Source organism: Nannospalax galili, unplaced genomic scaffold (genome assembly GCF_000622305.1).
Source record: "Nannospalax galili isolate Female #2095 unplaced genomic scaffold, S.galili_v1.0 scaffold1157, whole genome shotgun sequence".
In the NCBI taxonomy this organism is placed as follows: domain Eukaryota; kingdom Metazoa; phylum Chordata; class Mammalia; order Rodentia; family Spalacidae; genus Nannospalax; species Nannospalax galili.
In genome coordinates this window covers 1,447,850-1,474,134 of record NW_008340118.1, presented here as the reverse complement: position 1 = coordinate 1,474,134, position 26,285 = coordinate 1,447,850, and the positions used below count along the sequence as shown (strand labels likewise).

Genomic DNA, 26,285 nt, shown 5'->3' with positions numbered 1-26,285 from the left:
AGGAACAGGGTTGATAATTAAAATGTGACTGATCCTGCATCCCTCATGTCTCCCTGCCCAGCCTTCCCTCAGCTCCTGGCTGCTCTGTGGCAGTACCATGCAGTCTCCTGCCTCAGAGCTCTGCCGTCTCTGTGCCCTCTGCCGGGCTGCTCTTCCACAGACAGTTCCTGCAGGCTTTTCTGTGACTGTGTCCGTAGTGAGCCTTTCCTGGCTGCACACTCACCCCAAGCCATCCCTATCTCACTCTGCCTGGGCTACAGCACTGTTCCTACTGAACATATATGTGTGTTCTTCATCTGTGAGCACCAATTCCATCCCACAGGATGCAAATGTCACAAGGGATTTCTGTCTGGTCTCTTCTTTGATGTGTCCCGGTGCCCACAAAACAGAGGCTAAGTTAATAATTATTGACTAAATGGTGATGATGTCCGATTAGAAAAATATGCCAAAGCGGTCAAAATATACTGGTTTTAACAAAAGATTTGACACTGTCACATTAATCACACAAGTGATATTCCTACATATAATATTTTCTCAGGAGATAAATTTTGGAAAGAGGGCAGAGCCCAACAACTTGCAAAAAAGTATTCAAATGTGTGGCCTCGGGCTATAGAGCCATAGATAAGGTGTTAGATGCCAGAAGTAAAATCATTTCAATGGGTGAGGGCCAAGGCATCTCGAAATCGGATGTGCTGTTTGCAGGTGAAAGCCAAAACAAAGCAGGCTGACAGGCCTTCAGGTTTCTACCATGACAGTCTTCACCTTCTTTGTTGACCTGACCTCAGAATCCCGAGTTGTCAGATCTCTGCCCTCTGCAAACACCCCATGGGACACACTTCCCAACACTGATCCCACCTGTGAACTTCCCGAGTGGGACCCTGCAAACGTGTCTTCTAAACACCTCCAACTCCCACGTGATTAGTCAGAGGTAATGCGCAACACCAGCAGCGGGATTTCTCCCTCCTCCTGTGCTCTTGTCCACCATGTAAAGGAAATCTTTGATCTACCAGATACTGAGACCAAAAGGCTGGAGGGCTCCTGAGCACTCCTCACAGCCCTTGGGAAAGGCCATGAAGCTCCCCTTGGCTAAGGCACAGACCTCTGCTGCTCCCCACTAACACCGGCCTGATCTCAGAGGGCCTCTCAGATGCCCACCACCCCTCCAGCCACCCACTCTGTCCAGACACACTGTCCCTCCTCCTGTTGACTGAGTTTTACTATCTTCACACCCCTGCCTAAATGTCAGCTTACAGACTAAGCCTCTCCTGACCACTATTTATGTATAACACTGCCCCCGTCCACCCTAGCTCACTAGTCCTTTATTCAGCTTGATTCCTTTACACATTTATCACAACATTTCACTGCCTGACGCAGATGTGCATGTGTGTGTACATACACACATACACACACACACACACACACACACACACACACACAGACATTTCCTTATCTCCAGTTGCCTCTATCTCCTTCCAGCCTTTGAGGTCCACAATGCCGTCTGTGTTGCTCACCCCCTGCAGTCCCAGCCTCTCAGAATATGCCCAGCATCCAAAGTGATTGTTTATCAATGGAACAGAAAGAAAAGAGAAGGTGAAGGTGGAGGGAGGGAGGAAGGAAATCTCAGGACAAAGACAGGAGGGAGATTTAAGACATTCAGATTTAACTTGACCTCAAAGGGAAAAAATAGTAGATTCCTAAAAGTTCAACAACCAGACAGGCTCTAAGATTTCTCTAAAGTGTGAGTTGTCTCTTAGAACTGAAGTGATAGTACATAGCTTCCAAGCCACAGTAACTTACAGAGTGTGTTTGAACAGAAGACCTATGGCTACTCACTGTCTATCAAAAGGTGGCCCTAGATGTTTCTAAGCTTAACTTAAAACAGTTAAGTTTTAAATTAAAATCAAATTCTGAGTATTGGTCAATAAGCATTGATTAAGATATGGGGTGTTGGGAGCCGGCAAGATGCTCGACAGCTAAGACCACCGGCTGCTTTTGCAGAGGACCCGGGTTCAGTTCCCAGGACCCACGCAGCAGCTAACAACAGTCTGCAACTCTAGTCCCAGGGGCTCCTACGCCCTTTCCTGATCTCTGCGGGCACTGCATGCAAATAGTGAACTTACATACATGCAGACAAAACGTTCATATACATAACATAAAAATTAAAATAAACAAAAAGAATATTTTAAAAAACATACGGGATCTACTCAGGAAGGACTTGGTACCTGTCAGAGACACACTTCCTCAACTGGTTTCAGTTTGCTTCTGGTGACCTTAAACATACCACGAGGTGTCACCAGCAGCACCATCTGAACACATGCACCTCTTCTCTCTGCTCTGGAGACAAGGCCTCAGCAGTCAGAGAGGGTGAGCACTGTTACTACAAGACTCCCAGAGGCAGTGTGGCCCTCCTGCATACAGACGCATATAAAGTAATGTCTATTCTTCATCCGTGTAATTATTCTCCCCGAATACAATATGGTTTATATTTGAAGGACTGGGGTGCAAAGTCAAAATCGGCTATGAGACTATGGTGTGCATCCTTTATATTCTGGGATGCTGGAAGCTAAGGGGTGGAAGAAGTTCATGTGCTCAGTATGAGCACGTGTCAGGGGCACGCATCTCCTCATCACTGTGAGAGAACAGGAGGGAAGTAGAGTTGAAACCATCTCTTTGAGGCGTTCCTTTTCTTTCTCCCTCAAAAATAACAGCAAAGTCTAAAATCAGTCCAAGGTCTGTTGTAAAAGTTCATCCGAAGTTAAGTCATTCCCTAGACATGCAGTCGGTCAGTTCTGTCCACCGCAGGACGGCAGACGAGCGGACTGCAGTTTTCTTTCCCCTGTGCAGCATCAGAAACCTGACACAGCAGCCAACACCAGCACCCCGACAGTTCATGATGGTCTGTCCAAGTTCCCTTGTCAGAACCCCCCATTTTGCCCCACACCACTTTCTGGTTCTCACCGCAGACACCAACGCTCTCAGCATGACTTCCTACACCAGACTGGGCCAGACGCAATTCAAACTGTGTTCAATACTTAATCTGTGTTTAAGGCTCTTATCTATATATAGGAAACAAAAGATACTTCTGTCTTCTGAAATTTCTTGTGACTTTGCAGTATCAAACATGGTATACCACATACTTTCAGAACTTATCCCCCCAAGGAATGTGTGTATCATATATGTGTGTGTTTGTGTAGTTGGGTACATGTGTATAGTATATGCGTGTGTGCGTGTGTTTGTATAGTTGGGTACATGTGGAGGTGACAGGCCGGTGATGGGTGCATTTCTCAATCTCTCTCCACCTTAGAGACAGGCTCTTTCACTGACCCCTGTACTCACCAACTCTCAGTTAGGCCGACCGGCCAGTGAGTTCCCAGGATCCCCCTCCCTTCTCCCCACACAGCACTAGTGTTACAGATGTGCATTGCCATGCCTGGCTTTAATTTTGATGAGCGTGCTGGGGATCTGAACTCAGGCCCTTATGCCTGGCCTGAAGGCACTTTGCTGAGTCAGCTGCCTCCCCAGTCTATGTCCCCAACTCACTAAATTTGCCAAGCCCCCAACACAAACATCCATCTAGGAGATGCTGACACAGAACACGCCTCACATAGCTGAGCAGTGTCCTGCTTCGCCACGTGAATCATCAGTCTTGTTCCCACAAAGAAGGTGGCTGAGCTGAAAGCCGGGAATGTTGACAGACACCGGAGGGAAGCCAGCTCAGTTGGGAGCTGTGTGTCCTACAGAGCACAGACTGTCCGCGTGGCCTCTGTGCTTAGACGTGGCAGATCAGATCCCTACCTTGTGGGAACACTGGACTGGTGCTGCCTCCATGAATTCCTCTAAGAATCGAAGTCCAGCCTTTATTTGCAGGGTCTGTTTCTAACTGCTGATCACTGATACTTTTAAACCCCATGAGTGTGTGCAGGCCACAATCACTGCGTCTGCTTCCACTAGTCCTGAGGCCTCTAATCCGCTAATTCTGCACTGACTGCCTGGGTGACACTCTGGAAGGGGCACGCAGTTTGTGCTCTGTTTTTTTTTCACACTGTAACATGTTAAGAGCACTAGGAATATTCACGGGAAGGGGCGTCTTGCCTCCAGTCCTGGGGTGGTGTCCTGGAAATGGCATTTACGCGCTACTCACCCTGCTGACTTCCTTTTTTTTTTCACACTGTAACATGTTAAGAGCACTAGGAATATTCACGGGAAGGAGCGTCTTGCCTCCAGTCCTGGGGTGGTGTCCCGGAAATGGCATTTACGCGCTACTCACCCTGCTGACTTCCTTCGGAGCCGATTCATCTGAGGACAGAGAAGGAGAGAGACACAGTTAGAATCCCGGAAGTCTCTGAGACGCAGCACAAGTGTTCGTTCTCAACACACTTCTGCAGAGCTTCCTCCTAGGAAGTCTTAGGATCTGATTTTAAAGGCTGCAAAGGTTAAACATAACACAGTGAGAGAATAAACTGGGAGTGACTAAATAGCACCACAGCAACCTGCTGTGCGGATTACATTTCTAAGAGTCTACAATGGAAATACAGGCACAGTGACGTAGATTCCGGGGTTCCAACACTGCAAGATGGTAATGATGCAGCCCCAGGAATGTCCCATCAATACTTCTGTGCTAAGGGGCCATCCCAGCAGACTCAGCAGTGCCTGGCCCCTTTGCTGAATTTGTAAATACCCCACACACAGCACCCTGGCTGGAGGAAGCCGTGCACAAGCCAAAAGGACCCAATATTCTGAGCCCAAGTTCCACAGTGCCATTACTGGTGAAATGATAGTGAGGGCCGTCCCCTGGTCTAAGCAAGACCCCCAAAGAGTCTGCCACTGGGGCTGCTTTTCTGAAGTAACCGCAGGTCTGCCGGCACGGTCATGTGGATCCCGCACCTTCAGCAATCAAAGCCGATGTCCAGCTCCAGTGCAGCGCACACAGGCAAAAAGAGGCCCTGGGTCCCACCTCACAAGTTCAGACAGGTCTGAGCCTCTTTATCCTTCAGTGTCCCCATTAACCCATTGCCGCTCCTGGTAGTTCCTCTCCCACTCAATATCTGCCACGGTTTCCATTGACAACACCAAGTCTAGTCCCACATCACGCTGTGCATCCTCCAGTGGTCTCCAAACTGATCTCCGAGTCCAGCATCTTCCCCAGTTATCACGCCTGCGCCTGCACCACACACATACAACACACACGCATTACATCTGCCCCCCACCACACACACATACATATAACACACACAACATATCCCCCCACACCATACATAAACATGCACAAACCCCACATATACTACACACCATACACACAGCCTTGTAAAAATAAACTAGATTCCAACACTGGTGGCATGTTGACTTGACACGGGAGCTTTAAAAGAAAATGCTAAGCTCAGAAGGTAAACACTCAATGAACAGAACCTATTTGCTGCAGCACTCCACCAGCACGCACTCCACCGGCACGCACTCCACCGGCACGCACTCCACCGGCATGCACTCCACCGGCACGCACTCCACCGGTACACACTTGCTTACGTGATTACAGCAGCTAAGGAGCGGTTTCAGTATTCATAGGACTTCTCTAAGAATGTAAGAATGTTGCAAGCAAGCTACTTTATATCTTTTTAAAAATATTTCATTTATTATTTTTTATTTTATGTATATGAGTGTATTAGCTGCATGGATGTAAGTGCACCTGTGTTGTGCAATGCCTGCGGGGTCAGAAGAGGGCCTCAGATCCTGGGACTGGAGTTACAGATGGTTGTTAGACCCCATGTGGGTGCTGGGATTGAATCCCAGTCCTCTGAAAGAGCAGCCAATGCTCTTAACTGCTGAGCCATCTCTCCAGCCCCGTCACTTTTTATATTGTTATTAATGTAACGTCATAGAACTTTTCATTGACTCATCAACTCCCATTTTATCTTTTCCTAAACCTCTCTGAAGGCAGGACTATTTAGTCATTATGACACATTTATTAACAGATCTCAAATCTATAGAGGCATGGATTATTTTATTTTTAGAATATATCTAAGAAAGTCAATGAGCATGATTTTAAAAGCAAACTGGTTAGATGCGGTACACGACCTGGGAGGCTGGGGCAGGATGTCAGGCATGAAGCCAGCCTGTGCTATACAGCAACACCTGGCTCAAAACTAACTAGCTAAATAAATAAGTAAATAGCAAGCTGTGTTACATGTAAAGGGACACAATGGAACAGAGGGCAGAACACAATGGAGAGGTTGGATGCTGTACAAGCCAGGACCCAGAACTCTCTGCCAGTCAGTGTTAGTCATCGGAAAGATAATTCAAGGGAAGGGGAGTTTCAAATTCCAGACTTCTGTTACTAAGTGTTCTTTTCACTTTCTCCATGTGCCTGGAAAATTATCTCTCAAACAGGTGTGTAGAGAAGACGTGCTGCTTGTATTTACAAATCCAACTATTTTTGGCTTTATCAGCAAATTTAAAGCATTTGAAAGAAAACATTTGCCCATAGCTAATTCTGGATTTTTCATCTTTGAACTGATTTAGAAATATTTCCTCCTCCCGCTCCTCCTCCTCCTCCCCCTCCTCTTTCCTCTGCCTCTTCTTCCTCCCCCTTCTCCTCCCCCCTCCTCCCTCTTCTTCTGAACTCAGCACTTGAACAGTTTTGCTAAATGAGCACCAGGTCTATATTCAGGGAATGCCATAGTCTGTCAAACTGAAGAGAGCATTGCATACAGTGGAACGTGCAGTGGGGACTCCTGCTTCCTATGGGCCACTCTTGGCTTCATCATTTAGTTGAATTCTGCTGCTCCAGAGAGATGGAAGGGTGCGGAAGGCAGGAGCTGTACACAGAAGTGCCCAGAGGCAGGCACAGGGCTCAGAACGAGCCTTGGAAAGCCCTGCCCTGCCGCTTTGGGCTGTGTGAAAGCTGGCAGACGGGCAGCTTAAAACATCCAAAGTAGGGACAGGAGAGATAGCTATGCAGTAAGAGCACTGGCTGCTCTTCCAGAGGGCCCAGCATCCATTCCCAGCACCCACATGGTGGCTGACAACCATCCATAATGCCAGTTCCAAGGGATCTGATGCCCTCTTCTGACCTCTGGGGTATGTCAGGGATGCACTTACATAAATGCAGGTGATACATTCATGAATAATTTTTTTAATCCAAAGGAAACACCATCCTAACAATATGAATTGTTACTGAAAAAGAACTATTTTTCCTAAAAGAGTGTAACAAAGAAGCTCCGCCCCTCATCCCTCCCTCCACACAGTCACCCTCCTCCCTCCACAGTCACCCTCATCCCTCCCTCCACACAGTCACCCTCCTCCCTCCCTCCAGTCACCCTCCTCCCTCCCCTCCACAGTCACCCTCCTCCCTCCACACAGTCACCCTCCTCCCTCCCTCCACACAGACACCCTCCTCCCTCCACACAGTCACCCTCCTCCCTCCCTCCACACAGTCACCCTCCTCCCTCCACACAGTCCCCCCCCTCCCACCCTCCAGTCCCCCCCCTCCCCCCCCCCCCCCCCGCCCCCCCCCCCCCCCCCCACACATAGCCCCCCTCCTCCCCCCCTCCACACAGACTCCCTCCTCCCTCCCCTCCACACAGTCACCCTCCTCCCTCCACACAGACACCCTCCTCCCTCCACACAGTCACCCTCATCGAGCACTGGCTGCTCTTACAGAAGGCCCGAATTCAAATCCTAGCACTCACATGGTGGCTGACAACCATCCATAATGCCAGTTCCAAGGGATCTGATGCCCTCTTCTGACCTCTGGGGTATGTCAGGGATGCACTTACATAAATGCAGGTGATACATTCATGAATAATTTTTTTAATCCAAAGGAAACACCATCCTAACAATATGAATTGTTACTGAAAAAGAACTATTTTTCCTAAAAGAGTCCTCCCTCCACACAGACACCCTCCTCCCTCCCTCCACACAGTCACCCTCCCCCCTCCACACAGACACCCCCCCCACCAGACCACAGGATTTCCAGGTTGAAGTCCTGGCTCAGCTCCACTACCAGTGATTTCCAGCAGCACTTCAGTGTTAAGTGCTGCTTGGCAGTTCCCACAGTCCACCAGCCAGGCCAGGCTCCCTTTGAATTGACAGGGTTAGGAGCACTGGAAAAGGGAGCCGGAGCAGGACGTGGATACCGGATTTCGAATTATTCATGAGCATCACACTAGCAATCCAGAGAGTCACAGCAGAGGACCCTGATTTTCGGGCGGCAGGAGAGAGAGGGCCTCTTCCAGAAACACTTGTACACTCAACATTGGTCCCGGGGAGCCTGGGCCTAGGCGCCCAGCCCCATCCTCCAGGGGCTTGAACTCCAGTGGGATGAGTAAGCAGGAAAACAAAGCCACTGCAGAACAGTCATGCCTAAGCCTGCTAAAGAGAAATTCATTTTTTTTCAGGAAAGACAACACATCTCCAATCCAAACACCATCTTAATGATCTTTAAAAGCCTCAGCAAGAACAGGGCACAGAGAGAAAGGACTCCCTAAGGAGACTGATTCTGTAGTACTTAACGCCGTCCCCTTCACAGTGAGTACTCAGCTTGAATATTTTATAAGCCTCTGTGAATGGGCAGATAGTTATGTATTTTTGTGATCACTTTTGATATTTTCTGGATATAAAATGTGGTTTAGGTAATGGACTCACATTTATAATGACAGATTAAAGGAATTCAAATTGCTGATAGATACTGCAGTGTTCCTGTAGCCAGCCACATTTCTGTGACTGTACTGCTTGCTTCAGTCTGTGCTTTCTGGAAAGGACTCTGGGAGTATAGAAAATAATCCCAAGGAGTGATGAGTGGGAGTCCATGACGTTAAAAAGCTTCTGCACAGCAAGAGAAACAGTGACCAGAGTGAAGGGAACACCCTACAGATGGGAAAGTATAGCTTTACCAATTACACGTCAGACGGGTTAATATTTAGGGTTTATGAAGACTAAAATTTGGTGCTGGGAAGACAGCTCACGGGTAAAGCACTGGCCATGGAAGCAGGACTTGCGTTTAGGCTCCCTGCACCACGAAAAGCCAGGCAGCAGGCAGCACAGCCCGTGACTGCAACCCCAGCCCTGGGAGGCCAGAGACCAGTGGATCTTGCGAGCACAATAGCCAATCGGCCTAGTCAAATCAATAAGCCCAGGTTCAGTGAGAAACCGTGTCTCAGACAAATGCACAGAATTTGTGTCTGTGAGGTGCCCGACCCTAAATGACACATCTGCCATGCAACTTCTACATCTGCGGCTCAAGGAACGTAGTGGACGAGGGGGAGAAAAGGTTAACGTATCTCTCAACTCTCACCAGCGAAGGTCCTCATGCAACAGATGGTGATTAACCCAGAAAGCCGCAACTGGCCAAAATGCAGAGAGTAGGAGACAGCAGAGTGTGTGTCCCTGAGTCACCTGCATCAAACCTCTGCACCCAAGGCTCAGGGCCATTGCAGAAGAGAGTGGCGGACAGACTGTAAAGAGGCAGACGTGGCTAATGATCATAAGGAAACAGCCCAGAAGTTACTCATGTGAATGTACAGCAATGGCGACTGCATGTACAAGACCCATACAGGCTCAAGCCAGACAAAATCCCAGCATAGATGTGGGGAGGTGGGAAGGAGCCCCAACCTTAGCTGAGGAGCTATTGGCAGCCAGTAACTACTTGGAAAGGGAGAGTTTGTTTCCTTAAGGGTGTGGCACTAGATAGGTTAACCAGACTCCAGTGGATGAAGGCACAGTGAAAGACATTTGGGAACAGAAACTTGACTCAATAGGCCTGAATATATGTCAGAGTATGTGAAATCTGGAGGGGGGGGCTATAAGAGGCATGCAGGTAGGACAGGGGCCTCTAAATATGATCAAACATACTGCATGAGATTCCCAAAAAGTGAAAAAATATGACAGAGAGCAACAGAGGATACCTCAAGTCAGCCTCTGGCCTCCAAATGTATGCACATCTACACACATATGCACCTGCACACACATGTGCCACGTACACCGTGTACATAAATAGGCCCATCGGTAAATGGGTTAAGAAACTCAATAGACAATTCTCAATAGAAGAAATGTGAATGGCCAATAAATACTTGGAAAAGTGCTGAACTCCCTTCACACCAAAGAAGTGCAGAACAGAACTGCTTTGAGACTCAATCTACCTGGTCAGAATGGCTGTCACCAAAGCAACAAAGGCCAACGAAGGCGGTTGAGGGTGTGGGGAAGGGGGAATCCTTCTTTAAAACAAACTGTGCAGTTTCTTAGGAAATCAGACGGGGGGGCTCTAAAATTAGAAGTGGCATCTGACCCTACTGTACCTCTCTTGGTACATGCAAAAGGGCTCTAAGCCAACACACCACACAGAAACTTGCAAACCCTTGGTCACCACTGCACTGTTCATAAAACTTGGGACACTGAACCAGCCTAGCTGTCCATCAACAGATGACTGGTAAAGAAAGTGTCAGATACAAAAAGGAATTTTATTTGGCTGTAAAGAAAAATGAACTCACGACATTTGCAGGAAAATGGATGGAAATGGAGATCACTGTTAAGCAAAATATGCCAGACTCTCGACTCAGGCAGATGGAATACACTGTCTTTCATATTCAGACACGAGATTCAAAGTTATATATGTGTACATGTAAAACAAACTCTATGGAACTGGAACTATGCACCCTTATTGACTCTCTATGGCACGTGTCAAGCAGGGCCTGGTGTGGTCATTGCTCCCGTACTAGCTCTATTTCAATGGAATTTCCAGTGACGAACGGTATTAATCAAATTTCATTAATCCTTCACTTATCTCTTTTGGCACAAGGAATATTCAAATATGTTGCTGTTTTACTGCGATGTGAGTCTACAGAGGCCGAACACTGGTGAGAACGCTCTACTAGCGCCAATGTCAATGTCTGCCGCGTGACGTCAGCCAGAGAAGCCAGCACTGCTTCCCAATGATTGTTAGAAACGTCATGCAAACAAAGCAAAACCCCAGACAGAAAGGGCAACGTTGGAGGTGCTGCGATGCCCGACCTCAGATTGTGCTACAGAGCCATGGTTCGAAACAGCATGCTGCTGGCACCAAGGTAGCAGAAAAGAAGAGAGGACCAGACAGGGACTCACACAGCCACACCACCTAACTTTTGAAAAAGGTGTCAAAAACACACACTGGGAAAAAGGCAGCCCCTTCAACAAATGCTGCTGGATAGCCACGAGTGGCAGAGTCAAACCAGACCAGATCTTCCACGCTCAATTCTGAATGGATCAAAGACCTCAATGCAAACTGAGGTCAGGAGCTGAAAATCTATCAGCTGGCTCTTCGACACACCAGATTCCTTCCAATTACATTTGTCACCAACTTTGTTCATCTGTGAAATTCTGGGTTCTCGAGGCACTCTGAGAAGGTTCAACAAGTAATGTCTATAATTTAAACTTAGTTCCATCGCTGTGACACTTCAAAGTTATTTAAAATAGTGACTGGACTTGATCAGTGCATGTACAGAAATCAGACGTGAGATCCTACTTGTGGACAGCTAGTATTTGTGCATCAAAAATTGAATAAATACAGACCATCAGCTCACACACTGGACACAACATAGTGAATGGCGCGGTTCCTACAACTGCGGGGGACAGCTCATTTCCAAGACAAGCAATCATCACTTTTATATTTTTTTAATTAACTGTTAACATACCCTAGAATGAAAGCAGATTAGGGAGCAAAATAGTTTGTGATAGTCTTAAAACACAATTATTAGAGTGAAGAAAATTCATAATATACAACACAACTCAGGTTGGTTCGTTTTATATGTCAAAGCAAAGTCTGATGAACACGAGGTTTTGGTAAAGCATCGCATATATTCTGAATAAAGTTACAGACATACTAAAGGCGGATAATATATTTATATTACAAAATTATGCAGTGTGTCAGTTACATGAGGAAGACTCTAAGAAGTGTACTATCTAGTGAGTGTGTTCATTAAAATGGCAGTAAGTGAACACTGATTAACTCTAGTTGTATGATCAATATCATTTGTAAAGTGATTATATAGAAATTTTTTTAATGTTTTATTATTTTCATGTGTACGCATGCATTGTCTGCCTATGTGTAAGTGCACCCATGTCATGCAAAGCCTGTGGAGGACAGAAGAGGCTGTCGGATCCCCTGGAACTGGAGTTACAGACAGTTGTTAGCCGCCATGTGGGTGCTGGGGTTCGAACCTGGGTCTTCTGCAAAAACAGCCAGTGCTCTTCACTGCTGAGCCATCTCTCCAGCCCCTCGTGTTTTATTAAAGACTCTGGTCTCTATGCTTTTAAGTAGTGATTTACCAACATTACTCCTTTCTTTAACCTACATACACAGACATCTTCAGTTTGCACACCAAATGTGTCGGTTAAGATAAGACTGTAAAAGGGGAAATGAACTGAAAGAAATAAAAATGACGGCCAGGGAGATGGAATGGTCAGCGGGGTATGTGCCCCCAGCCTGAGGACCTGCGTTCAAGCTCCAGGAATCACGTCAATAAGCCAGTGACAGGCCTGGGGGAGGGTCGCAATCCCAGCACTAGGGAGCAGACACAGGCACGAGGGACCCTGGGGATTCCTGGCGGTGATGGCTCCTGAAAATAAGACCAAAGACTGTATTACTGACAGAGCCACCGCCCCAGCCCCAGCCCAATCATTTGAGTCTTAATCTGTGGCATTTGATTTTGGTTCAAATACATAAAGAATCTGGTCTTGTAAATATGTGCACTCAGAAAGGGGGAGAGGTGTGCTGCCTCACGGTACCACAGAATTTGCTATTTGTTTCCCAAAGGTGGCTGAAAAGCCGACGGGGTCCTCGGCCACCCTCTCAAGCCTGGCCTTCTGCAGTGGCGTTTGGTGTCTCACCCGGGCCCCTTCCGTGAGGAAGAACTGGTGCCTTGGTCTCAAACTCAACTCTACCAGCATGGCCCGGAGGGAACACACGCCCCACTCGGGGCCACACCCACTTCCAGAAGGCCCTGGCAGGTGCCAGCCTGGAGCTCACTGTGAACACAGAGCCACTGGCAACTTAGTGGGCAAGGCTGCAAGTCCTTTCCGATTCAGAGCTCCCTAAGGGAGGCTGGGTGCTGAGGAGCCTGCCCAGTGCTAGGCCCCTCGCTGTCCCAGCCCACCGCTCTTCTCTTCCGGTTCATTCCCTTCCTGTACCCCCTTCATTCCACACGTCTGTCCCACGAGACTTCCCTAGCAAAGCCCCCCATGCCTGCCTCCACTTCTGCTGGGTTTCCAAGGAACCAGTCAGAAACAGGAGGACTCAAGAGCTGGGACCCTCCAGGACAGTGCAGCTCCAGTTTGCAAAGACCTCTCAGGATCCTGATTCCAGGCTGGACGCTTGTTGTGTCCTCCGTAGACCAAGACACCTTCCCCGTCACAGCCTGCCCTAACCCGTCCTCACCTTGCTCTCCACACGGCAGTCACAACCCAAATCGTGCTCAACTGTCTGCTGGAGACCAGGTCCTGACCCTGGTGGGGCGGCCCAATAGGCTGGTGGGTTATCAGTTTAGAGCGATGCCCCCCATCCTCAAGGGGGCCAGTAAAGCTACCTGCCACATCCTGCTAGGGATCCTTGCTGATTCCAGTCAGAGGTGACTGCTGTCTACACTCTGCCCTGCCCTAAACTTGTAAGACTTTTCACCCAGGTCTCACAGAAGTGGGAAATCTGAAGGTCGCTGGTAACATCTCCCTGCGAGCATCTCAGGAAAGGTGCATGGCCTCCTCTGTGGATCCGCCCCTCCACTGGGTCGGACATCCTGGCAGTCCTCTACTCAACAGCAACACACTCCAGCAGCCTGCCCTCGCTCCTGTCTGCTGAGGGGCTCCCCAGCAGCCTCTCCAGAGTCAGAAACAGAAGCCCTTCCCTCCAGACACCACTCTGCCCTTCCCTCTCCCCTCCTTCCAACTAACCTCCTCCAGAGGCTCCTCTGCCCGCCGCATCTCCAGTCCCTGCCCTACTTCTGGGGCACACCACTCCCACAGACACACACACCTCTGACGGGCTCCGCACCTCTGCTTTTACCGATCCAGATCGAAGAACCTTCAGCCACTATTGCACCGAGAGCCTTACTTCTTAGCAGTGTGTCTGACGACGGTCAAAAAGCAGTGGGCGGCCTGACACCACCCCACAGGGGAAGAACGCGAGGGCAAACCGGGCAAACCCGGCAAACCGCAGGCAGTTCCCAAGGGGCCCAGAGTACTTCTGGTCAGTGAGGTCAAAGGGGAGGTACCAGGCTTCAGAACAGACCCCAGGTTTCATCTGTGCCATTGGTCCAAATCAAATCATTAAAGGAAAGCTCTGACAGCCCTGTCACGTTTTAAACGACGTACGCCCATCTCTTAACCACATCTGGTGCATCTGAATTATCCACTCACTCAATCTTTCCCCTTTAAACAAGCATTTACTATATCTCACTGTGTCGAACACTGTAGAAGACACAAGAGACTTAGTAAACGGATGACAAGCCACCAAACAATTCCTTCTGGGAATTGAAAACCTGTATATGATATATAATTACACATGTGGAAAAACGTAGCTGGTAGAGATGGTACTTTATAGGACGAGTACATTTTACAGTAGATCTCTCAGATCAAAATCTGCCTCAGATCTTCACAGAAACATGGGCTTTGCCTGCACATCAGCAAGTTGGAAATTTCCCATTGAGAGGACGCTCATATCCTAGAACAGTGTGAAATAGCAAAAATATTACTCTTGATTCCATTTCTCGTGTGTTTACATAGGTGTGGAGTGCATGTGTAAGTGCATGTGTGTGTGTGAGCATGCAGGTGTATGAACACATGTGTACCTACGTGTGTGGAAGCCAGAATTCAACATCAGGTGTTTTCCTCTCTCATTCCATCTTATATCTTAAAATACTTTATTATAATCATTGTGTATGTGACTTGTATGTGCATGGGGGTACATGTGTGCCACGGCTCACACATAGAGGTCAGGGGACAACTTTCAATAGCTGGTTTTCTCCTTCCACCAAAGGTTCCAGAGATCGGACTCAGGTCATCAGGCATGAGAAGCATTTTGACCTGCTGAGCCATCTTGCCAGCCCTACACCTTGTATTTTGCAGGAGCATTTCTCATTGAGCCTAGAGCTCACTGATTGGCTAGACTGGCTGGCCAGTTAGCTCCAAGGATCTGCCTGCACCCTCTCCACACTCCCTGCCCCCAGCACTGGGGTTACAGGCACATACCACCACATCCAGCTTTTAGGTGGATTCTGGGCTCCAAACTCGGGTCCTCATGTTGCAGTGACCAGTAAGCAGCAAACACTGGCTGCTGAGATGCATTTACGAGGCAAGATGCCTGCAGTGCTCATGGTGCACTGGAAGCGGTTAATCAAAGCGTGAGTCGGTCTATGGAACATTCTGGGAATGTTCCAAAACCATGGTGATGGAGAACAAGTTGGAAGGACAGTGCGTGACCAGAGTAGAGGGTGGTACCATCACACACATGCTGCCTCCAGAGTGGTTACATGGCCTGGGGCATGTTAAAACTCACACAGCTGTGTGGCAGAAAGATTCACAGCCAAGTGTCTTTAATATATTCGGCTGTTGTTTATGAACACTCGTGTCAGGGGTTGAGCCTTCAGTCATGTGCAGCAGGTTTTATTACCATTTTAGAGGTGTGGAAACAGGCTCAGAAAGGTTAGGGAGAAGCACTAAAGGAGGCCGGGCAAATGTTAAGTGGAAAAGCTCAATTTGGATCTTAGCTTGTCTAAATCTAAGGCCTGCACAAAGCATTTTGCTAAATACCATGACGTGACAGGTAAACCCGAACCCTGCAGAAAACACGGAAGAAGCTTACTCTCTCCACACCACAGCTTGGCTCAGAGCCATGAATGATCAGAGCAGATCCAACTAAGAACATGTAGGCGCAACTGAAGGTGGTAAGTGGGGGCGGGGTCAATGAAGAGAACGTCCACCCAAATGAACGGATTTCGAACGGTGACAAGAGGCTGACCACCTTAAACAGTGTCTAGTTCGACATGAAACCATCATTTGTGCATTTGAAGTTTTCTCTCTCACTCTGTGTCACTTAAGAACAAACTAGAGGAGCTGGAGAAATGGCTCAGTTGTTTAAACACTGGGTGTTCTTCCAAAGGACTCAGGCTCAGTTCCCAGCACCCACGTGGTAGCTAACAACCACCTGTAACTCCAGTTTCAGAGAATCCAACGCCTTGTATAGAGGCACTGCATACATGTGATACCCTTACATACATGCAGGCAAAACACTCAAGATACATAAAATAAAAATATTAATAAAATATTTTTTTAAAAATCAGAAGAGTCAGCCAACCAGTGTCTGGCACTTGGTGGATGGAACCAGATTCTCCACTTCGGGGATGGCATCCAGTGAGGAGAGCGTAAGGGTCACGCTTAACCTCCGCTGTTTACTGCTGCTGGTCCATTAGGAACAATCAACAGACTCCTGGCCGTGAGGCTCAGGCCAGTGTGCAGGTCCCAGGCCAGCCATCCAGGAAGTCATCACCAGCAGCTCTGCCCCAGAAGGGGCTGCAGCTGTGTAGCTGAAGAGAAGCATGTGTTTTCACATTAAAGACATTTTCATGTCTGCTTACATACAGCAACCGAGAAACTTGAAGGGCAAGACATAAACGTCTGAACTGAGTGAAAAACTAATTAGCTATCATTCACCCAAGATCTCAGCGAGCACAATTTGAAAACGGGAGAGTTGTAGAGATCAGGACGTCTTACACCAGTGGAATCGCCATTCAGTCAGACTGTCTCCTCATCTCAGACAACAGCTGAGGAATCGGAGGGGCCTGGACCTGGGAGAGGAGGGAGAGCCACCGAGATGAGCTCAGGGAGCCGCTGTCCTGCCCACCTTCACCCCTGGCTGGCACGGGAGGACTCCCCCACACTGGATTCCACCCTTCGAAGATCCATCACTTTCCACCACCATGTGTTTCCATGTGAAATCTACCCTGGAAAAAAGAATTATGAAAGGGGCTGGAGAGATGCTCAGCGGTTAAGAGCACTGACTGCTCTTGCAGAGGACTGGGTTTGGTTCCCAGCACCCACATCGTTCCAGCGGATCTGACGGCCTCTTCTGACCTCCATGGGCATTGCATGACATGGGTGTACTTACATACATGCAGACAATATACTCATACACATAATAAAAATATAAAGTATTTTTCAAATTATGAAGAAAACATCAAAGGACAAGCTCCTCCCTTAGTTTTTTTTCAAGGCCAGAACTGCTTAGTTTCTAAAACTCCTGAGGTCCTATGCTACATCTGTGACTGTTGTTTTAAATATATTTTTTTGTGGCACAAATTTCCCTCCAACTTCTGTTTCACAGTCTCTCTGTTGCTGATTGAGAAGGAAAAAATAATCTAAGCAACATGTTACAGCAGCCTTTCAAAGCACTCACCTACTTTTGTATTGGGTGCTGAGGTATTAAATTACTCTGAAAGGGCTCTTGAGGTCTATTTCACAAAATCAAGTAAGTGGAAAGAAACTCAATGGCCTTCACTTGCTTCTTGACCTGTGTCTACACCTAAGCTGCCCTTCATTCCCAAAGTCTGAAGTGACAACCACAGCATCTTCTGTGTCTTTATCAGTGTGCAGTAAGTCAGGTCCTTCTGGAGTAATCAGACAACTAACTCTATTCAAGTGCACTCCCTGGCGTTTCTCACAGAACGTGCTCTGGTTGGATGATGTTTGTCCTGAGGCTGGAAGCTTGGTCTTCAGCCTGGTGGTGGGAGGCTGGAGGCTTGGCCCTTCCTTGGCTTGATGGTAGGAGGCTGGAAGCCTGGTCCTCAGCCTGGTCCTTTTGTGCCTTGGTGGGCCCCAGGACGCTTGGTCCTTTGTAGTAGTGAGAAGCAACAGACTTTTAAAAGGTGGACCTAGCACGGGAGTATTTAAGTCATCTTGGGGATACCCTTAGATGAGATAGGGACCCCGGCTACTCAGGCATTCTGTTTCAATACATGATCTCTACCCAACACAGACACATGCTCCTGCAGCTGTGACATCTTCAGGACAGTGCTATACCTGTGAATCTCCAAATCAGTAAGCTACACAAGCCTCTTTCCAATGAAACAGACAAAAATAGAAGCTTAAAAAATAGGCCAAGTACAGTGGTACTTGCCTTTAGTCTCAGCATTCAGTTGGTAGAACTCTACGAGTTCACAGCTAGCCTGGTCTACATAACGTGTTTCAGGCCAGCCAGAGCTGCAGAGTAAAAGATAGAATCATTTTATCACAAAATTCTCACCAGACTGCCACACTGTCAGTGAGATCTAGGCATTTTACTTACCTTCCGTGTTATAACCTTAAGCAACTCCGTGCAGCCCTCTCCTCTTAAAAGAATCCTAATCTAACCAAAACATTTTATAAACCACAGAAAATGCTATTAAAACAAGTGCTATGTATAACACCGACTGAAATACTAATTAAAATAAGTACTTTTGACTACTTTTGATATACAGGGGCTCTTAACTACTAAAACTTTTAGCCTAAGGCTAATTTCTTGACTGGCCTGAGCAACCACGGTTCTTTGGTAATCTGCTAGTTCTTGGGTTTATAATGTTCCCAGGAAACCATGCCTGCCAGTAACCCTTTCCAGTGCATGTTCTACTGGTCTGGGGGTTTGAGACCAGCCACCTGTCTCTGCCCTCTGCTCCGGTGTGTCTTGTCTCCTTCGGAGGTGAGTGCCTTCCTCTTCCTGAATCTGGCTTGCTCAAATTGTACAAATTATTTTCAGTGTTTTGCATTTAGGTTTGAAATGCGCCCAAACCAAAAGGAATACAAGTTTACTTACTTGAAAATGCTAAAATTATACATAAAGATTATTTTTAAAATGTGGTTAAATTTTTATGTTTCAGTCCAATAACACAAGTGCATGAAAAGTTTTGTTTCAATTTCAAAGACTGCTTGTCTTCAATTCACACAGTCACGGCATCGTCAGACCAGTGTGACAGCAGGTTCTAGGTGGCAACAGGTAGGTGACCCGGAGACCCGAGCCTCACTGGCTTGTTTATACTAAACAAGATGGTATGTATTACGACAATTCACCCAAAATCTTTTATTATCAAATCTCCAGCATTTCAAAGTCTTCGAGCTGTTCTTAGGAATGCTCTAGAAGGTGCAGGCTAAGCAGTGCCTGCCCACTGCCCAGTCTCCTCCCTGTGATGCTCCAAAGGCAGAGCTCGCTCTGAACTTTCTCATGACTTCCTCCCTTCCACACAGCCAGCTGCTCAGTCTTAAGGCCTTCTGAGGACTACACTCTAACTTCTTAGAGAATCTCTCTTCCCAGAGACAAGAGCTGACCACATCAGAGGCGCTTCTAGCCCTTCTCACCACCTAACTCAATAGTGGGTTAGGATGGCTACATGAAAAGAAGAGAAAAGAAAGGAGGGGAGGGGAGGAGGGAGACAAAAGAGAAGGTGGGGGAAAAAGACAGGGGAGGGGAGGGGAGGGGAGGGGAGGGGAGAGGAAACCAACATAGAACACAGGTAACAGGACCTAGGAAATGGGAGTATAAATACAAACTTTTAAAATATTTTATTTATTATTTTCATTTTATGTGTAAGAGTCTATCGCCCGCATTTATGTGAGCGCACCCGCATCGTGCAATGCCACGGAGGTCAGAAGAGGACTTCGGATTCCCCTGGAACTGGAGTAAGAATGGTTCGTAGCCACCATGTGGGTACTGGGAATCAAACCTGGGTCATCTGCAAGAGTAGCCAGTGCTCTTAACCACTGAACCACCTTTCTGGCCCCTAAATACAAACATTTTAACATCATTTCCTCTGTTTCCAAATAGGAAAAACTATTTTAAAGTTGTGGGATCTGTGAGAAAACTACCTCAAAGCACAGCACATCAAGGAACGACCACAGACATTTATTACTTCACACCATTTACTGCAGTAGCTCAACTGCCACATGGGCCAACTTGCCATAGCCCAGCCCATGGCCTGCTTCTAGAATTCCCTCCTCGGGTCCTCCCGAGGTCGTGCTCCCTGCCTCTGACTCTTCTCAAAGCTCCTCGGCCCCGGACAGCAGCAGTTTTCACCCACCAGGCGCCCTGACCTGAGCACTGGCCCTCACACTCAGGAGCATCCAAAGTCCTGCACAGCCCAACTGGACACTGGCTGTGGGCCAGGACAAGAGCTTCTTAGTCAGTCAGTCTGAGTGAGAGGGGCACAGCTTTCTCACCAGCTCCTGAATGGTGGCTCCCAAGTGCAGGGTTGCCAGGGGTGACCCTGGAGGCACCAAGCCCTCTGCCAATGTACCGCGCCAGTTTTCATGGCTCAGAAGGGCCTTACTTTACCCAGCGTCATCTACCACACCCAACGACACTTGATCCCACACCTCAGTTACTGAGTTTTAATAGTGTCGCATCATCTTTCGCCACAAATTACAAGTCCCCAGAGGGCAGTAACAGGAAATACTGCTCCTGTGTCTTGGCCGAGAGCCAGGCACATGCAGGAGGCCAGCGCATGTTCAACACAGAAGCCCAGGCTAACTGGTTAAATACCAACACTATGTTTTTAAATTTCAGTAAAACTTTCTATGCTAAACATTAGGCTACATTTTCTTCTAATAGTCACTACCAATAAATACTAAAATGATGTTTGTTTTAAGCCCTCCTTAGCCGACTTCCTCACAACATGAGCACCACAGAGGAGCAGTTTGTGTTTTATCCTCCGTTCTCCAGTTATACGCTCACAGTAGGTAACAGTGAACGCATGTTATTGGACACACTAGAAGCCTGGCCAGAAAAACAAGTCATCCTTGGTCACACTGCGGGCATTACTAGCCACTCCGTAGACAGTCTACAAATGATTATTCCAACTTAGGTCCATTTAGATCACTTAAGTTTTCAGTAAGTTTATAAAAGGTAGACTTGAAAAACATGAGAAATTGCTATACCACTATTCTGCACCTGTTTTAATGTATTTCTTTATATGTGTGTGAGTGTGCTGCCTGCATGTCTGTAAGTGCACCACCGTGGGAGGCCAGAAGGCATCTTGGATCTCCTAGAATTGTTGTAAGCTGCCATGTGGGTGCTGGGAATTGAATTCAGGTCCTCTGCAGGAGCAGCCAGTGCTCTTAACCACTGAGCCATCTCTCCAACCCATTAATTTATTTTTTTAAATCTGTATTAAGTGAAACAAAATTTTAAATGCTGAAAAGAATTGTATCAAATAAACATACATTTAATAAATCTTTTTCTATAATATGTTCAACTAGGAAATAAAGAATAATCAATGAAAACGAGTATTTCCAAAAATTTTATAGCTGATAACATTTCCATTCATTTGACTCTCATAAACTTTTTCTTAGAAAATGAAATGACTTTGGATGCACAAGTCGTAGTGACCAAAAACAGAACTTAACAGGCACTTCGGAAACAGCCTCAGAAATCAATCTGGCCTATAACAAAGGAACACACTGGAATCAATGTCATATCTCTAGCGATGCTCTGATGATCCAACTTCATTTCTAACATTATCAGAGTCTCAGCCATGATTCTGGTCGCTCTGACGCTTCCGGAATGCAGGACACTAGGTCTCAGGTCAAACACTCTAAAAGAACATAAAAGTCACAGCATCGGAAGAGCGGAAACACCCAGAACCCAATCAGCAGAGCTGACGCTACCTGTCAATCAAGGTCAGTCGCTCCCTTTCTGACTATCAACTGATGAACTTGTGGTTATTATAATTCACATCAAAGCAGTCAACACATGATTTCCATGGTCCAAACCGAATATATAATTGATTCAAAAGTTCTAGTGATGTCATTTCAACAGCTGAGAGAAAATAATTGCCAAGAAATAAAGACAGTGATAATTTCAAGGAGAAAAATGTCTACAATTATGTTCCATGAAAACTATTTCAAGAATGTCTTCCTTTTTATTTGTGACATATACAACAGCTACCACACCCATTAGAGCTCCGCATGCTACGCCTCCCAATGCCGCATGTTTTGGCAAAGTAACTCATGCCTCATTGATTAAAAATGCTATTACACTACACACCAGCAAAGACACCATCTGTTATACATTAACCAGTATAAACGCAGCTTAGCCCGACTCTCAGGGTATCAAACAGCAGGTCTGGTCGCGGCGGGGGGGGGGGGGGGGGGGAGAGGCACAATTTAAATCTTTATTCTAAGTATGAACTATCTAAGAGTTTCATCTGGATAAAACTAAATCCCACTTCTAGAATCATATAAAAGAGAAAAATATGTGTTACTATATTTTTGGATAAAAAAGACAGCCATGTATATATATATTTTTAATTTTAAGTGGCTGACAGCAACAATACCTTGATTATTAATTACTTACATGGTTCAGTACACAATCGGGGCAGGGACTGCAGTAGACTGACCACTTTACATACAGAAATACAGTATTAAGAACCACAGGCCACATGAGATCACATTCTGTACCTAATTTATAGATGACTGGGGTTTTATCAGTCGCCTTCTGGAGAACCAAACAACTTCCTTTCATAATTATTACATTGAAATTTGGGGCTTTTATTAATATTTATACTCAATACGGTGTCAAAGACACCAGGTGCAGTCATGATGTACGCCACTTCACAACCCCCTCCTAACGCTGCCAACACTGTTACTCATCACCCAGCACTCCAGCCACACGGGAGAGGACGCTGCTGACAGTCCAGGCAATTTATGGCTCTTCCCGCTCATGAGTGAAGTCCGGGGCGTGGAGCTACAGACTGGGCCTCAGAGCAGTCTGATATTTATAGTATGTGTAAGTGCAGGTGTGCAGGTGTTAACTGGTAAACTTTGGAGTCCTGAAGGACACCAGCTGGAGCTGTCATGTGTACTTCAGATAGGAACTAACATAGAAATATAATATTTAGTGGAATTAGATGTATGATGCAACTTTTTCTTTCCAAGGGTTTTTCCCCAAAAAATGTGTGTAAAGATGCTTGATAAAACTGTTAAAAACTCAGAAGTTATATTGTATGCTGAGGATACACAAAATCCCTAACATCTAAGAAATTTTTGACACTTTCCCTATATAAGCACAGTGGCTTATAAACGAAATACGTTTAATCCCCAACTTGACACATCACTTAAAGTTATTAAAAACGGGTTCAAAGTCAATTTCAAAAACAACTTTCAGGGGTGGGGAGATAGCTAAGTTGCTGAGCTGCTTCCTGCCTCAAGCGTGAGGGTCTAAGTTTGATCCCCTGAATGGATGTAAAAAGCTGGGGGTCCCTTGCAATCCTAGCCCTGAAGAGGCAGAGATGGGCTGAGACCCTGGCTCCAAAAACAAAGTGGACAGCTCCCAAAGGCGGACTGGCAAACACCTGCAAATGCATATGTACGCATGTACACACACACACACACACACACACACACACAGACACACACATACACGAGTCTCTCAGCTTTAGATAAAATGTTGCACATTTGAAATGGAAGCAGTGTGAAACCAATAAAATTAAATTAACAGTAAGAATGTTTTTAAAAGACTGCTGAAACCCTAATCTGGACAAGCGGCTGCTCCTTCCCAAGCCCCTCTGTGGCCGGTCCTCCCTTCAGGCTTCCCTGACTACGAATCACAAATACAGACCAAGCTCGCCCCACGGAGAGCCCTCCTTAAAGGGAGCAGTGGCTCACAGCTCTTCTGTTAGACAGACTGGGGACACCTTAGCATTCTGGTGCTTTCGATCCACCATTTCCTGAGCGAAAGAAAACGCAAGGTCCCTTGAGGATTAAAAGAATACCCAAGTGGAGCCCTCCTAATCCAGAAGCTGGACTGTGAATTTTCAGAATACACACACTGTACAGGCAACATTGACACAAGCATTTCTTTAAAAGGCCCTGAAATCTGAAGCGCATCTGGTCCTGAGCAGCGGGGCTAAGGGCACTCGGCATGCACCAAGCAGTTCCTTCCCTCGAGAAGCTTTTAAATGAGTGTGGGAGAGGCAAACGCTCTCTCCACATAAGCACATAAGTAACCACAGGCTGACAAGCACCATCCTGTCCTCTGGGGGTTTAGAATCCAACCTTCCCAATTCATTCCTTTAAACCCGTTCCACAAGCTCCACGCTGTGTCAGGTGTGGCCCTCCGCTGTGCAGTCACTGTGCCCTGTGTGACCCTCCTCCTGATGCCTTACCAGTTTCAACATACGCCAACTACGTACAGCCGCACCCCACACCCATCGACCCAACCAGGTGTAGGCCTTGAAATGTGACCTGCTCCATGAACATTGGAGAACATAAACGTTCCTGAAGTTTATGTGAAATCTGCCATGTATTAGTGTGTTGTTTATAAGCGCCAAACACAGACAGCCATCTCCATAAAGTACTGAACAAATACTGGAGACCAACTGGACATAGCAAGAAGGCTGACCATCTTAAAAGCAGACACAGCTTTGTCATGCAAACACAGTCCCCTTCCATTGGTCTATGAATCGGAATCCCCACACATTATCTTTCTTTAAGCAGAACAGAGCTCTGTGTAATTATCTATCCCTACAGTGTAGATCATTTCTATACAAAGCCCGCTCATCAGCAGTTACAAGTTAAGAATAAAATATTGGCCAGGAAAGTACAAGCATTGTACTACTTAGGCTAGCACAGTGTTCAGTGTGTCCCTCCCTCTATCTAGATGAAGCAGCCTGGACAGGCTTGTTTGCCACAGAAGTCTTCAATGGTTTTCACCTGTCCAGGTTTCTTTTCTGGAACCACAAGAGAACCTGGAAACTATCCAAGAATCCTCCACATCCTCAGACAGTGGTCAGTGAAGGGACTTGGAAGAGAACGTGGCACAAGATCAAGAGGAGGGAGCCTGGGGCCACGCGGTTCCCAGAGCCAGGCAGCAGGACTTTCTGAAGTATTGAGTAGGAGCAGAGATTGGCAAACTCCGTCTCTGGAGGAGAAACCCAGGCCCAGGCCCAGCTCACTGAGCTCCCTTCCTCACCCCATCTCTGGTCCTAGACAGGGTCCAGCCAGAACATCTCCTCTGAAGAACAGAGTGGTTTTTCTCCTTTTCTTCAGGGTTGGGGTAGGGACTGGGAAGTAGGACCCATCACAGAAATAGAAAACAGACAGGGATCCATTACTATTTGATGCTCTTAAGAATCATAAGTCTTTAACATGTGCAATAAATAGTTTAAAGTGCTATTCAATAAGAAAATAAAAACTGGAGAAATAGGATATGGTGTGTTTAAATATTGATAAACTATTTTTAATTGAATATTTGATCTTCCATGGATGCTGTTTGGCGAGATTGTGGACCAGTTTAGGAGGTAGGGCCTTGCCTTGCTGGAGGAAGCCTGTCACTGAGGGAGGTTTAGGGGGTTTACAGCCCTAGTTCCTGCTCCCTCCTCCCTGCTTCCTGTGTATGGATGAATTGTGACCAGCCAGCTTCCTGTCCTACCTGCTGCCTTCCCCACCATGGTGGACTCTATCCCTCTGGAACATAAGCCAAAATAACTCTTCCTAAGGTGATTTTGATCATGATGTCTCATCACAGGAACAGAAAAACAATTGCTACAACGTGTGTGGAGGGAGGGGCTATGTTCACATTAGGCCAGGTGACCTTGGAGTCCAGAAGAGGGTGTCGGAGCCCCTGGAGCTGGAGTTACAGGCAGTAGAGTTGCCCGAAGTGGGTGCCGGGAACTGAACGTGGGTCCTCTGCAAGATCACCGTGTGCTCTTAATCACTGAGCTATCTTCTCCAGCCCTTATAAAATATTTAGTTTTAACTTTTGTGGTAACACTAAACAGTTGCTGAAACTTTTCATTCTGTAAGAACTAGAATATCATAGTCCATAAATATATTTCTTCATTACATTATTACCCCAGGCTACACAGTTGGTTGAAATGTGCATCTCTGGCTTGATTTGTAGGTATGCATGCAAATGTGTACACGGGCATGTGGTAGTCAGAGGTTGGGTGTTTCCTTAGTTTCTCTCTCTCTCTCTCTCTCTCTCTCTCTCTCTCTCTCTCTCTGTTTTTTCAAGACAGGATTTCACTATGTAGCCATAGATGGCCTGGAACTCTCTGTGAAAACCAAGCTGGCCTGGAGCGCACAGAGGTTGTCTTAGTTTGTTCTCCATTGCTGTGACAAAACACTCTGACCAGTACCAACTTGGGGAGGAAAGGGTTTGTCTTACATCTCCCAGGTCCCACGCAGTTCATCAGAGAGCCCAAGGTAGGAACTCAGGACAGGAACTTGGAGGCAGGAACTGGAGCACAGGCCATGGGGGAATGCTGCTTACTGACTTGCTCCCCTGGCCCATGCTCAGCCTGCTTTCT

At 46.9% G+C, this 26,285-nt stretch overlaps 1 protein-coding gene across 5 annotated transcripts in view; it reads right to left on the bottom strand.

Annotated features, from left to right (window-relative positions):
• The window catches only part of Pde10a (phosphodiesterase 10A), a 517,525-nt gene that overhangs the window by 82,850 nt on the left and 408,390 nt on the right, over nucleotides 1–26,285 (bottom strand). For all 5 annotated transcript variants that reach the window (XM_029564535.1, XM_008835118.3, XM_008835119.3 and 2 more), the window contains one exon: nucleotides 4,268–4,296. In XM_029564535.1, coding sequence (XP_029420395.1) covers nucleotides 4,268–4,296 — 29 coding nt within the window. The remainder of the gene's footprint in view (nucleotides 1–4,267; nucleotides 4,297–26,285) is intronic.